At 29.1% G+C, this 15,272-nt stretch overlaps 5 protein-coding genes across 5 annotated transcripts; 1 reads left to right on the plus strand and 4 right to left on the minus strand.

Annotated features, from left to right (window-relative positions):
- Nucleotides 1–530: 530 nt before the first annotated feature.
- Nucleotides 531–1,254, minus strand: PPL_06822 (uncharacterized protein; the record flags this gene model as incomplete). The annotated part of the gene is made up of 2 exons (XM_020577673.1): nt 531–743; nt 820–1,254. The coding sequence occupies 2 exons, from the start codon at nt 1,252–1,254 to the stop codon at nt 531–533; spliced, it is 648 nt and encodes a 215-aa protein (XP_020432121.1).
- Nucleotides 1,255–1,871: 617 nt separating this feature from the next.
- PPL_06823 (uncharacterized protein) lies at nt 1,872–3,321 on the minus strand (the record flags this gene model as incomplete). The annotated part of the gene is made up of 6 exons (XM_020577674.1): nt 1,872–1,897; nt 2,002–2,105; nt 2,190–2,294; nt 2,354–2,390; nt 2,679–2,751; nt 2,785–3,321. The coding sequence occupies 6 exons, from the start codon at nt 3,319–3,321 to the stop codon at nt 1,872–1,874; spliced, it is 882 nt and encodes a 293-aa protein (XP_020432122.1).
- Nucleotides 3,322–4,286: 965 nt separating this feature from the next.
- Nucleotides 4,287–10,294, plus strand: PPL_06824 (uncharacterized protein; the record flags this gene model as incomplete). Its single annotated transcript, XM_020577675.1, has 8 exons — nt 4,287–4,886; nt 4,972–5,074; nt 5,500–5,548; nt 5,574–5,642; nt 7,576–8,135; nt 8,225–8,821; nt 8,901–9,467; nt 9,537–10,294. The coding sequence occupies 8 exons, from the start codon at nt 4,287–4,289 to the stop codon at nt 10,292–10,294; spliced, it is 3,303 nt and encodes a 1,100-aa protein (XP_020432123.1).
- A 275-nt stretch (nt 10,295–10,569) lies between these two features.
- Nucleotides 10,570–12,086, minus strand: PPL_06825 (pre-mRNA-splicing factor CWC25 family protein; the record flags this gene model as incomplete). The annotated part of the gene is made up of 2 exons (XM_020577676.1): nt 10,570–11,962; nt 12,028–12,086. The coding sequence occupies 2 exons, from the start codon at nt 12,084–12,086 to the stop codon at nt 10,570–10,572; spliced, it is 1,452 nt and encodes a 483-aa protein (XP_020432124.1).
- Nucleotides 12,087–12,214: 128 nt separating this feature from the next.
- PPL_06826 (uncharacterized protein) lies at nt 12,215–14,756 on the minus strand (the record flags this gene model as incomplete). The annotated part of the gene is made up of 5 exons (XM_020577677.1): nt 12,215–12,273; nt 12,629–12,712; nt 12,792–12,821; nt 12,937–12,981; nt 14,750–14,756. 5 exons carry the CDS (start codon nt 14,754–14,756, stop codon nt 12,215–12,217), a joined length of 225 nt encoding a protein of 74 aa, XP_020432125.1.
- Between the last annotated feature and the right edge of the window lie 516 nt (nt 14,757–15,272).

Consider the following 15,272-nt stretch of genomic DNA (forward strand, 5'->3'; position numbering starts at 1 on the left):
TTATATTTATATTTTTGTAATGCTATCATTATTATTATTATCTTTATGATTAATACATAATAATATTCGAAAGATCTTGTTGTTTGATTGATTAATTAAGTAGTAGATTAAATGATTTTAATATATATAATATATTTAATTAACTATTATTGAAATGAATCAAGAGCTAATTACGTGATACATCTATTACAATCCAATCGTAACTGATCTTATGTTTTGACTAGTAACGCATATTGATTGATTGTTTGTTTGCTTGCTTGGTTTGTTGAATCGATTATTGAACTTTTGACTAAAGTTACAATGTTGTAGTTATTAATAATTGATTGATTGATTGATTGCTGGTTGAATGGTTGATTAAGTTTGATAATAATAAAAAAAAAGTAAATGTACATTATGTTCGATTGATGAATATATATATATAGTGTTGGTGTTGAATGTTTAAGTTTCTACTTCTAGTGATATAGACACTAGAAGTTTAAGCAAATATAAGATATAATAATAAAAAAAAAAAGTACTAATTAAATATATAATTAAAGTGAAACCTTTGATGGTGATCTGGCGAGCTTTGATTCTCTTTCGATTTCCTCCATCCAATAGTCGACCTCTTTCGAAGTCTTGGCTTGAAGCAAAAAGATCTTTCTCATTGAAACTGCGATCAATTCAAAGGTATTTTGTCTATCGTGGAATGGTTTCTTTGATACTCTGCAACCTCTAAGTGGTACTCTATCGATTGGTTCTACTTCCTATATAATCATTTCGATCGAATAGAGATTAGTTAACGATGTTTAATCTTTGTTGCTACTCTTTTTTAACACTTACATCTTTTGATTTAAAATATAATAGATGACCATTCTCAATTCTAAACCATCGGGTGCGCCAACTCTTAAAGATATGACCTTCTTTGACGAGTTCACCTTCGACTACTCTTGGAGGTGTTTTTATACCTTCGGAGCCAGACAATGGAGAAGCTGATGGACTCATGGTGATACCCTCGGAGCCTGTGAGATATGGTAGTGATGAAGTCGATGACGATGCAGATGCTGGCAATTTGTTGATTCCTTCTGAACTGTACAAGGCATTGGATGACATTGACTTTGGTGAGCTAGATGGCGATGTATGCGCAGAGCTGAGTGGTGATGAATGACTGGAATTTGATGGTGAAGTATTTGCAGAGTTATTATTACTCTTTGACTCTATTGAACTCGCATTATTATCTCTTCTTTGTCCAGCTGTTGAATCAATTATAATTTCCATTTTTTATTTTTATTTTTTTTTAATTAAATAATAATTATAATAATATTATATATATATATATACAAATATATGTGTGTAAGTGTGATTTAAATCGATTTGATTTGCTTTTTACAAATATTTGATCTTTGTTTGAAGTGTGAGTGTTACTAAAAGATTTATCAGTTATTATAAATAATGATCAAATCTAAAAAAAAAAATTAAAGGTAAAAACTTAAAATAATAGGTATTAATTATTTATTTGTTTATTACTTTATTAGTGTATAATATAATAATGTTTTGTGAATCAATGATTTAATTTTTTGTTTAATAAGGTTGTTTAATTCCAAAGAAAATTAGTGTAAAAAAAATTATTAAAAAAATATGTTTTGTTGTTTTTTAAGAAAGTGACATCACTTTCTCCTGAAAAACCAAAAAAATATCTCAATTTTTTTTGATCAAAACATTAAAATCACAATAATTTAAATATCTCAATAATTTTTTTGATTTTATTTTATTTTTGATCGAAAATCAAACCTACCAGTATAAGGTACGGCAAAGATTTTTTACCGAGCTACAACACTGAACCACGGTAGCTTTGATCTTCAAAAAGATAATAAGTTTTATTTTATTTAATTAATTTAATTTCTATTTGTAATTGCGTATACTAAAAAATTAAAGAATCCTATACAATTTACAATTGTTGATGATTATTATTAGAATTTTTTCACTTTCAATAAGATACGACGAGTTTGGAAAAGTTTAACATACCTTGAGAAGGTGAGAAAAGATCTTGTAGAACCCATAGGAAATATGGTGGACATTCTCGACGAATATAGAAAACCGTATGGTTAATCAAATCCCATACCCAACACCTTAATAATAGTAATAATAACATACAGATATTAGAACAATACTAGTATCAAAAAAAAAAAATATACATGTTGTTGTTTACTTACAATAAGAAAGCACCAATATACAAAGTAAGTTTTTTAGCAATATGACGTTTAAGCTCAACCGATTTTGAACCGAATATACCATAGGATAGAATGGTTTTGAACTTTCTATAGATCAATATATAACATAAAAGATTCCATAGGAATGATATTACCAGTGGTACTACCCAAAAATATAATTGATATGTTGGATCAATTGAACACCTAATATCAAAAAAAAAACAACCAACTATATTAGTCAATGATTAATAATGATTATTGATTAATTTAACTTACCATCCACTATCTTTATCTTCTTTGAAGAATTTCCCAATAAAAAGTGAAGCTACACTCAAACCAGCCAAACCCCAGCTTAAAATATGAAAGACCATAGTTGGAAAGTTATATGGCTCCCATTCAAATGTTTCACGTAATAAATAATAAGCAATCGCTGTTTTTTGGTTTGTTAGACACTTGTACTATAATACTATTATCATATTTTTAATTGCTTACAGTTTGTCCATAAAAAAGAAGCTAGAAAACCAAAGTGAACAATCGATCTAACAGTTACACAGAATGTAAATGTCTGTGTGAATTGAAACTTGATCAACATACTCACTTGAGAGAACAACATGGTCGAACAAGCAATGAAATCAGCGAGTGACAAAAAGAAAACCAATTGATTGATTCTCTTTGGTTTATCTTGCACATCTCTAGTAATATTGGTAGAACTGTCGCTAAACTTATTATTTCTGGAAATACTATTATTGTTGTTGTTGGTTGAGCGAGATGGATTCAAAGGTGATCTAGTGGTTGGTGTTGAAATTGGTGTAATTTCATTTTTGTTATAGGTGGAAATCGATGATGTTGTCGATATCAATACATTGATATCATTTTGATTGGAATAGGATGTAGAAGAAGAAGAAGAACCACTATTTATAGAGGCGGTATCAACATTACTGAACTTGGCAAGCAACGGAGTTTTCGACAACTTTTTCGATTTGGAGAATGGTCTTCTTCGTTTGCTAAGATAATAGCCAATGTTGAATATCGATGCCAACAACGACAATAGACTACCCAGCATATTGGCAATGTATAATAATAAAGTATACTTTGCAGCAAGTATTAAAGAACATAAATGAATATCTCCTCCCATATTATATTTATTTATCTATCTATCTATCTATTATCTATGTTATCTCTATTTCAAATAACAAAAAGAATAAAAATAATATCAATGTTTAAAAAAATAAGTAATATCTTTTATAACATAACACCTTTCATTACAGAGAAACTCAATATATAATCACCTAACAACTTTGATTGATTGTTTATTTAATCATTGAACAACACAGTCACACACTATCCTATCAATCAACCTCTAAAAAGCAAACAACCCACTCTTTTAATATTTATTTTTCAAAATTGTTTATGTCTTTAATGCCTGCTTTTATCCATTATTAGAAAAAAAAGCTTGCGATATATTTGGTTATCTCTAAATAGATAATAATACTAAAGATATACATTATTTTCAAAATAAGATGTTTGTTGACTAACTAAACTATGAATATAATTATTTATTTTTTTCTATAAATCGATTATTTATTTGATATTGCTTAAAAATATGAATACTTTATATATAGAAATAACAAAAAAACATTGGTAATCTTTTTTTGTTGGTTTTTTTATAACGTTACATCTCTCATGTTCAATTCGAAAAAACAAAAAAAAAAAAATCATCACAAAAATTTTTGTGTGAATAATTTATGATCAATGAAAAAAAAGGCTTTATGCAAAAACTGTAAATAATAATATTGTATAAAAGATTATTACTCTATTTAGATTTAGTGATATACTTTATATTCAGATCTAGATCATATTGATTTGATCGATTTCAATCAGAAGAGATTAACATAGCAGCAATCAAATCAAAAGTCAATAAATAAAATAGACATAGTGATTAGATCATTAACTATTATATAGTCAATATTATCTAGTTCAACTACTATATTAGAATAATATAAAATAAATCTTAAAATAATATATAGATAAATAAATAAAAAAGTAGGAAAAAAAACAATATAATATATATCGATATAGAGAAAATAGAAATAGTATAGAATGATTAGAACTGGAAGTCGTTTCATTTGTAAAGCTGTACAACAACGTTGTGCTACAGCTGTTGGAGGTGTAAGATATTTTGGATCGGATCACAAGCAACAACAACACTCTGAGGTCGAAGAGTTGTCAGCAGAGGACAAGAAGAAGTTGTTTGTCAGCCACGACGATATCGTTGCCGCCGACGAATCGATCGAAGCAAACGACAGATACAAGCAAGACTCGACACTCTATGCCGAGGAACTCGACGGTGCCTCGCTACAGGGTCGTTCGATATACGATAGGCTGCGTGATCGTGTCACCGGTGAAGTGACCACCCCACCAGGTTACCACCTCGACAACATCAAATATCAAGTGAACTTGGAGAAACCAGCAATCGAATTCGAATCTGAGGAAGATATGCTCAAACACACTGACAAATACGGTCTATTCGATAAACACGACGATCATCACGACGATCACCACGACGATCATCACAAGGAAAAGTCATCCGATCACCACAATGATCATCACGAAGAGGATCATCACGACGATCATCACGATGATCACCACCATCAACAACAAGAAGAAACATACACCAGAGGTTTCTTTTTAAATAGAGATGTATGTATAATGATTAAATCTTTTAAAAAAAAAAAAACAGAAATCTTTTTTACTTATCATTTTACTTTTATCATTAATTAAACAGGGTAAAGGAGGAGTAGATTTCAATACACCATTCTTTTTGATGTTTGCAGCAGTGCCAATTTACTATCTATACTCGAATTTCAGCGACAAATACAAACCACATGGTAATAGTGACTATGCTACCAACAAACAAATTTATTTAAATCAACACCCACAATTGAGAGATTATTCTAAAAAGTTACCAACTTTAATAAAAATATTATTATTTAATTTAATAATAATAGCTAAATACTGATAAAATAATAATAATTAAAAAACAAATACAATACAATCATTTAATAATTAATAATACTACCTTTTTTATCTCATTCATTTTATTATTAAATTTTAAAAAAAAAATCAAAAAAAAAAAAAACTAATTAAGAAAAAAAAACTAAAAACTATAACTATATATTTACTATTTAATTACTTGTGTAAATATAATATAATATAAACTCTTTGTGAAATTCGATTTATAAATTAATTACATACAGGTATAATCTTGTATTTTCTAATATAAGTTCTTTTTTTCTTTCTCCCAAATAATCAGAAACTAAAAAGAGCATAATACAACAACAACAACAACAACAACAACATAAGTAAAAATAAATAGTTTGTTAATAGATATAGAAATATCGACCGACTCTTTCAACTTCAACATTCAACTACTACAACTATAATAATAACTAAACTGTAAAAGAAATCAAAAAATAAAATAAAACAACTTAAATATTACAAATAATTATTTTTTAAAAAAATAAATTAATTTTGGACAACTAATTTTAATGTTCTCGAAAATTGTCGGGTATTGATTGGGGTTAAGGGATAATCCTGGTAAACAATAGAGGTCTTTGGTTAAAGTGGGGGTCCCCAACCAAACTTAAAAAAATAACAATTATGTGGGGTGATGGTCCAATCTCATTATTTTTTTCCTTTTTTAATTGATTTGAAAAAATAAAAAAACAAGAAATAACAAAAATAGAATAAATTTAATTAAATTTTATTTCTTTTAACACCCAATTGGTACATTATGTTCTCAAAAACCATCGAACCCTGAAACATTTGTTTAAATATTAAAACAAAAAAACTATTCATTGCAGTACTAAATCCGATAAACAAACAAACACATATATATATAGTTACTTTATTTATTATTAAATAAATGAAATAGTTTAACATATATAGTTTAAATAATCATTGTAAATAGTTGTAAAATAGGAAATATAGAAATACAGAAAGACATAAATTGGTTTTAGTTTTTAAATGTAAAAAAAATAAAAAAATAATCACATTTAGTAATTAATTATCAGAGGTGCAATTTCAAATAAAAAAAATCTATTCACACAATTGTTGTTGATAATAATAAAATATTAACAGGGTATGTGCACAAAATCTTTTTTTTTTTTTTTTTTTCGAAACAACAAGATTAAACATTTTATTTGTTCCCAATTACTTTTTTAATTTGTAAAATTTATTGTTATTTGCACACATTTATTGAATAATAAAAAGAAGAATTGAATTCAATCAACACAACAAACAAAAAAAAAAAAACACATTTAATTCAAAAAAAAATAAATAAATATATAAATAACACATACAACGACAACAACAACAATCAACAACACACAAACAAAATAATAATAAAAATAATAAAATATATATTTCTCAAGATATATTACAAAATATAATAATAGTGCAGTTCTTTGCTTCTTCTTCTTTTTATGTGTTTTTTATTCTTTTATTCATTACAAAAATATATATATATAACTTATTTTAACTAATTAGATTTTCAAATTACTTTTATAGACTTTGTTTAGTCTTTATTTATACAACAAAAACAAAAAGTACTAGTTTTTATTTATTTTATTTTATTTTATTCTATTATCATTCTATTCTTTAAATATAACATCAACGTGAAGATAAAAATATTTTTTGAAAAACAATCAACAAAAAAATCAGAAATCAAGCAAAGAATAATTTTTTGATCGAAACCCAGAGTGAATAGTCAAAAGAAAAAGTCGACCATTTTTAAAAGACACTTCTTTTTTTGAGAAATTTGAAAACAAATTATATTTTGTGTGTGACCGACCAGAGTGTGTATCATAATAATCACCTGACCAACAATAACACCACAAACCAACAGATTTTGTTCAGCAAACAACCACCTTTTTTCATTATCTTATCATTATTATTTATTTTTTTGGTTTTTTTTCTATCTCTCTATTCTTATTCTTTACAATTTCTATCTAATATAATTTTATTTATTTATCTCATTATTTTTATATCTAATAAACCAATAATAATATAAATAAATAATAAAAATTATAATAATATTAGTTTTTTTATTTTTATCATGTGTATGTAATAAAAGAATTTTAATTTTATAGAAATACATTAATCAATTTAAATTTAATTAATTACAATTTAACTGACTTTACTATTTATATTTATTTGTTTATTAATTTTAGAGATTAAGACATCATAGTTATATCGAATAATAATAATAATAATAATAATAATATTTATCATATTTATATATTCATTTTCCAACAACATTATATTTAGTTGAATTTTATATTCTGTAAACTTTTGTATTTGTATATTTTTAATGTATATAATATTCTAGAGGTAATAGCAGTATTATTATTTCAGTAATAATGAGCAGTTTTGAAACAGTCAATCGAGACAACAAGAATAACCAACACCACCACAGCACCAATACATCCACCAAATCATCATCGCAATCATACCAAATTAAATCACCAACACAACAGCAACAGCAACAACAACAACAAGTTGAATCAAATGGTAATTCAAATGTCAATAAAAATTATATATCATGCAGTCCAGATTTGAATCCGGTACATCCAGCTGTTAAATCGATATACGGTGGACAATCATTGTTGTCTAGTTCACTTAAATCACATGGATTCTATCATAAAGACCAATCATTATCATCGACACAATCGTCACCATCACAGTTATCGTCGTCACACGAGGATCGGAGTGAACTCAAAGAGTCAGTCTCACTTCCACAGTCTTTCAAATCGTCGACCATCAACCAAAATGAAGTCAAAAATATACTATCGAATCATATCGATTCAAGAGAAAAAGAAATCGAAAGATTAACAAGAATAGCTGAAAAAGATAAATTAGATTCAATCAATTATTTAAATCATATAAAAGGTAATAATAATAATTCATGGAAATGAAAATGAAAATGAAAAAACATTATTTTTAACTTTCTTTTTCTTTTTATCCTAATTAATATATAGGACACAAAAAAACATTAAGTGGATATATTAGAGATTTTTATGGCGATGGTGATAATAGTGAGAGAAAAGAACATATTGAAAAGTCAGCGGTTTTAAGTGCCATAGAGGGAACGGTTCCCAATTCACCGTTTCTACCGAATTCACCGGTTTCTTATGTACATTCACCTACGTTGGTCAATTCATCGAGTACGGTGGTGCCGTCACCCATTTTGAATGACCGAGCGACTGCCGAGAAGAACGAGATCATTCAGTCGATTTCCTTCTGGGATACGGCATCGACACAACAACAACATGAAGATGGCAAGGAACTGAGTCAGAAAGATTCCGTCAGTAAACTGGTTTCATCTTTTCATACCAAGGATGAGGAGTTGGAGCGTGTTCGGTCGAGAACCACCACTGAATCGATGAAAGCACAGTATCTACGTGAAAAATGTGAAGTACTCTCACATCTCGTCAGCTCAGAGAAAGAGAATTGGGGTTTGGAGATTGACAGACTGAGGAAAGAAGTACATACAAAGGAGAAAGATATCTGTAGATTACTTATGGTTGCCGAAACACAGAAGAAATCATCAATGGAATTTATTGATCAGATAACGAGTAAATATTATTTATTTATTGATAGTTTATTTCAGTTTATTTTGTTAATACTAATTTAAAATTTATTGCTAAACTTCAGAATTAAAAAGGTCTTTATCATCAATTAGTCAGTTAAGAGGAAACAGTTGTCTTGTAGATATTCATAGGGTGAATGAAAGATTCTCATTTGAATCACTGAGTAGCTCTCCGACACCAAGTAGTTTGGGAAGTAGCTACGGAAGTAATCATGGTAATGGAAGTCATCAACATCATCATCACAATTCGCTGACGAGTTCACCGCATAGTAAGTCATTCTCACCGGTTCAGACATCACCCAAACAAGATCCATCGAGTAGCTCGTCGATCGACAAGACGCTGACCGAAGAAAAGAAAGAGATCATCGCACTTCGAAAGCTGAATGTAAAGAAGGACGATGAAATCAAGAGAATCAAAGAGATCATTGAGTACGAGATTATGAAGACAAACTTTTTGTCAAACAAGGTCACCGAGTTGAAGACGATGCTCGAAGAGGAAAGCAGACAGGTCGATTCACTTCAACTGAAATCCTACAAGGAAATGAAGGAAAAGGAAGAAGCAATACAAAAGGTTGCAATGCGAGCACTCAAAGAGAGAATGAAAGCAGATCAATTAAGAGAAGAGATTAAGAGTATGTATCAAATGATTAATAATAATCAATAGTAGCAAATAAATGGATATTAATCAATTTTATCATTAGGGTTATCAAAAGAATTAAAAGGAGATGATTATAAAAAGAAAAACTACGATGTCGTTGCATTTACAGAGATGGGAGATCTCACACAATTCCAAAACCTTTCACTTTCACCATATTGCAATGAACAAACACAGGTTAAACCACAAAAACCAAAGTTATCAATCAATAGTAGTATATTAAGCAATGTAAATAGTAACCATTTTAATCACAATAATAATAATATACATTTTAATTACAATAATAATAATAATAATAATAATCATAATCATATTCAACATAGTAATGGCAATAGTAGTAATAATCATCATCATCATAATAATCATCATAATAATAATATAAATATACCAACATCACCTACACCTTTTATCAATGAACAACAACAAAGTCATACTTCATCATCCATTAAGATACCACATTCATCTATTGCCAGAAGAAATTCAGTGACGTCGTCACCAGGATCGGGATTCGTTCACCAACATAATCGATCGAATTCATCACAGATCATTAACAGCATGAATCAGAGTACATCACATGTAATCGTTGGTTCACCAACGGAAATCATCAATATGAAGCTACAGGAGATCGAGCGAAACTGTAAGGTTGCAAATCAAAAGGATGTAGAGTTGGCAAAGATCAAGAAGATTGCAGAGGCCGAACGTTCGAGGTTCACACTACTCAAAGAGAAGTTCCTTGAACTCAAAAACGATATCTCTGTGGAGAACGATTATGGTTGTGGCAAATATACCGCCAAAATCTATTAGAGTTTCATTTCCCAACCAAGTAGTTGGTTGACAACAACAAAATAATCATTTCTCAAATACTTTCAAAATTAATTAAAAATAATAATATAACCTTTTTTTTTTTGTTTCTTTAATTAATATTATTAAAGTTTTTATTAAAGAAACAAACTACAAACAAAACAAAACCAAATAGAATAAGATCAGACTTATCTTGTCTTCTTTTTTTTCTTTTTTTTTTAATTACATTTATTTATATACAATCTATGTTAATAGAATTTGATATTTATGTGAATATTCTATTCTTTCATTAGATAGAATTTATTTCTCTTCATTCTATCACCTAGACCTGAATCGTTATAAACATCTTTATGAATATCGTCAAAGAATGTTTTACCTCTTGTCTCTAGAGATTTCAATTCGATATCTTCTTTACTTTGCTTTTCAGAATGTTCGACTGATTCTTTCTTTCGTTCAGCTTCTCTTTCCAGGGCATTTCTTCTCATTTCCTCTAATTTCTTTTGTTTCTCTTCTTCATTCATCTTATTTCTCTTGTATCTATCGTTATCTTGATTATTATGACCATTGCTATTGGTATCTGATTCTCTGTCTCTCTTGAGTGAGTTACTATGAACTTTTCTATCATCTTTATATCGTTCTTCTCTATCATCTCTTCTTGAATCTCTATCTCTGTTACTATCTCTATTATCCCTATCATCTCTATGGTCTCTGTCTCTATATCTTTCTTCTCTATCATCTCTTCTTGAATCTCTATGATCTCTGTGGTCTCTATCTCTATACCTTTCTTCTCTATCATCTCTTCTTGAATCTCTATCTCTTTCTCTTTCTCTATCATCTCTGTGGTCTCTGTCTCTATCATCTCTTCTTGAATCTCTATCTCTTTCTCTATCATCTCTGTGGTCTCTATTTCTATATCGTTCTTCTCTATCATCTCTATGATCTCTATCCCGATATCTCTCGTCTTTTTTATCTCTATTTCTTTCTCTATCATCTCTTCTAGAATCTCTATCCCTTTCTCTATCATCTCTATGATCTCTATCCCGATATCTCTCGTCTTTATTGTCTCTATCTCTATCTCTGTCTCTTTCTCTATCTCTCAGATCATTATCAATATGATTACTCTTTGATGATTCTTTCTTACTACTGCTACTACTACTATCTTTATCGTCTTTGTTGTTGCGTTGTTTATCTTTTTCAAATTCATCGTCATCTGAATGTGAATGTGTTCCATTCTCTCTACTCTTTTGTTTCTCTTCTTTTCTCTTTCGTTTCTCTTCTTTCTTTTCTTTCTTTTCTTTCTTTTTCAATTTCTTTAGAATCTTTTCTGTTTCACTCTTTTTCTGTTTCTCTAGTTTCTTCATCTCAACGGGATTTTGAAGTATCTTATCCAATGCTTCTTTTTGTTTCCTAAGGATCAATGCTTGTGGATCTTCTCTACCTCTTGCCTTGTTGTCTTGTTCAGAGTTGGCGGAATTCGATTGCTGCAAGAAGAGTGCACCCGGTACTGTTTGTAATCGCTTCATTTGATTGTCTTGACTATCTTCTATCCTCTTTCCTAGCAAGAAGTCACTCGATGTCGCCGACTTGTCTGTAGCATCATCTGCTTTCTGTATCATCTGTTGTTGCAATCCAAATGCACCTTCATACATCCAATCGATTCTCTCTGTTTTTCTACAAATACAAATGGTTTAGTCATTAATAATAGTATAGAGTCAATTTATATAGTTAACACTTACTTTGAACCTGTTGCAGATGCATGCATTTGTTTCAACTCATGAATCTGGTCATCTTCCATTCTCTCTTTTCTGAGCTGTTCAATCTTTTTCTTCTCTTCGGCATCTCTTTGTTCTGCTTTCCATATTTTCTATAGTGGTCATTTAAAAGATAAAGAATATTGATTAGTAAAATGTTTGTACTGAGGTATTAGACATTAAATTTATTGTTGTTACCTCTTGATTCTTCATCGTCGAGATATGCCAACTCTTTTTTGAAAGAAAAGAAGACTTCATTTTTATTCTTTCTTTTCAATATATATATATATATGTTTATATCGAATAAAGATTATACTTGATTAAATTAAACAAACAAAATACTAAACATCATTAAAAAAATTCAAAAATTCATAATTTTGCAAAATTACTTTGTGGAATTTTTGTTAATCGATTAATTTATAGATACAAATCTTTGTTTTGTGAATTTTTGAAAGAAACACTATCATATTTTGGTTTAATTCCATTCAAATCAAGTTTGGGATTTCCACAACCAACTCCCATATTTTTCAAAACCCTTACACTATAAAATATTGAGTCATCCCATCCATTTTTTTTAAAAATTCACTCCATGAATGTTCATCTACTCCTGAGTTTGATAAGAATTCACTGTCTAATATCACCGATTTAGCATCAAAGAAAAATTGAACAGCTTTTTTCACTTAGAATCCCAACTCGCCCAATACAAATGTGTTGTCATTCTGGTATAATTTACATCAGATCATCCATACATGGCACGGATCTTGCATTTTCATTTCTATCTAAAGAGAGATAAACAAAGAGTTAGTAAAACAAAGATATAAATAAGTTAAAGTTATACTTGTTAGATATTTCTTACAAATTATTTGTATTAAAAAATAATGAAGTTCTTCAGACCTGGCCTAACACCTGCAGTATTGCCCAACTCGACAAGTTCCAAAACTAAATATAATGTTTTTGGTTTTTAAATTGAAGAAATATTAATATTATAAAGATATTCTCAATAATAGCAATCGAATATATCTAATAGATTTGATGAAAAAGTGTTTTGAGTTTAAAAATATCAAAATAATTGTTCCTAAAGATTTAATTAATATTATTGTTGTTTGTTTAAAATTTAATAAATAAAGATATAAATAAATTGCTCAGATAAATAATGCTTTTATTAATATTAAAAAATAAAAAGTATTTTCAATGAATTTATTTACAAGAGTTATATTAATATAAATATTTGTTTGAAACAGGTAGCAACCAGTAGGATTAAAAAGAATTGGGACAAGAAAACTTTTTCTGGTTGTACCTGGAGAAAGGAATGGCAGACAGAGATATCGTGATGAGGATTGAGTGGTGGTCAAAAAAAGGAAATGGACTGGCATAGAACGAGACAAACGGCATAGAAACGAGAGGAAACCGTCATAGTAACGAGAAGAAACCGGCATAACTACGAGAGGAAACCGGCATAACGACGAGAGGAAACCGGCATAACTACAGGAAACCGGCATAGTGATGAGAGGCAACCAGCATAACTACTAGAGGAAACAGTCATAGCGACGAGAGGAAACCGGCATAACGACGAGAGGAAACCGGCATAACTAAGAGAGGAAACCGGCATAGAAACGAGAGGAAACCGGCATAACGACGAGAGGAAACCGGCATAGAAACGAGAGGAAACCAACATAACTACTAGAGGAAACAGGCATAGCGACGAGAGGAAACCGGCATAGTGACGAGAGGCAACCGGCATAACGACGAGAGGAAACCGGCATAGAAACGAGAGGAAACCAGCATAGTGGGGAGAGGAAACCGGCATAACGACGAGAGGAAACCGGCATAGTGACGAGAGGAAACCAGCATAACTACCAGAGGCAAACGGCATAGTGACGAGAGGAAACCGGCATAACGACGAGAGGAAACCGGCATAGAAACGAGAGGAAACCGGCATAACTACGAGAGGAAACCGGCATAACTAAGAGAGGAAACCGGCATAACTACGAGAGGCAAACGGCATAGTGACGAGAGGCAAACGGCATAACGACGAGAGGAAACCGGAATAGCAACGAGACGTCACTCATAGTAAGGAGGCAACAGGCATGGTAAAGAGGACTTGGAAAAGAAGAAGATATAAAAGGAGATAAACATAGAGTTAGTAAAACAAAGATATAAATAAGTTAAAGTTATAATTAATAGTTATTACTTACAAAATTATTTGTATTTGAAAAATAATGAAAAATGACATTGTGAATGAAATTATAGGTTTATATAGTTTTAAATTTGATTCGTTAACTTACAGTTTGAACTCAAAATTGGCGGCAACCGTTAAGCGCCAATTAAAAGTATGAATTAATATTCAAATTTGAAATATAAATATTAAAATTAATTAAATAATTCATTTTATTATAATATAATATTCAAAAATAAAAAAAACAGGCGATCATTTACCAATGAAGAAACAACAAGCATAATTTTCAATTTTATTAATTTATTGAATTTGCAACACCCCACTTTTATTTGACAAGTTCATCTTTTTTTTTGTTGGTGCTTCAAAAAAAAATGTTGTTTATTAAATTATAATAATTAATTAAAAATTTAATTTTTGAAAGATATTATTAATAACAAAGATACAATAAGTAATAAATTAAATAGATATTTATCATTTGAAATCAGATAATAGTTGAAATTTTAGATCAAAATTTAATAGTATTAAAGATACTAATCATATTTGTAAAAAATGATTATTTTGAATTAAATATATTAAAAAATAAAAAAATAAATAAAAGTAATGATAATCGATCAAATCAATTTTTGTAAAGTAAGTTAGAATACTACTACACAAATATCAATAATATATACTATGTTAAGAGAAGTGAGGTGATTTACAATAGACCAAGATTGCAAGAAGAATATAAAGAATTAAGAGAAACTCATTAAATAATAAATTTAAATCTTTTTATAGGTTGAATGGTTTCACTTCACTGTTATAATTAAATTAAATCAGTTGCTTCCGAATTAAGTTCTTAATTACTCAGAGATCAAATAAAAATATTAAAGATTTTATATAAACATTTAGACAATAAAATACAACTACCAACTGAACCACAACTGACAACAACCACAAAATCAAATAATTCATCAACACCTCCAAACCCACTCATTTCCAGAAATATTTCATAAAGTTGAGGTTGATGATGTTGTTGGATTAGTCGTAGTGGAATGACATTTGCTACTTCTGCTCC

This window comes from Heterostelium album (genome assembly GCF_000004825.1).
Source record: "Heterostelium album PN500 unplaced genomic scaffold PPL_scaffold6, whole genome shotgun sequence".
NCBI classification, from domain to species: Eukaryota; Evosea; class Eumycetozoa; order Acytosteliales; family Acytosteliaceae; genus Heterostelium; species Heterostelium album.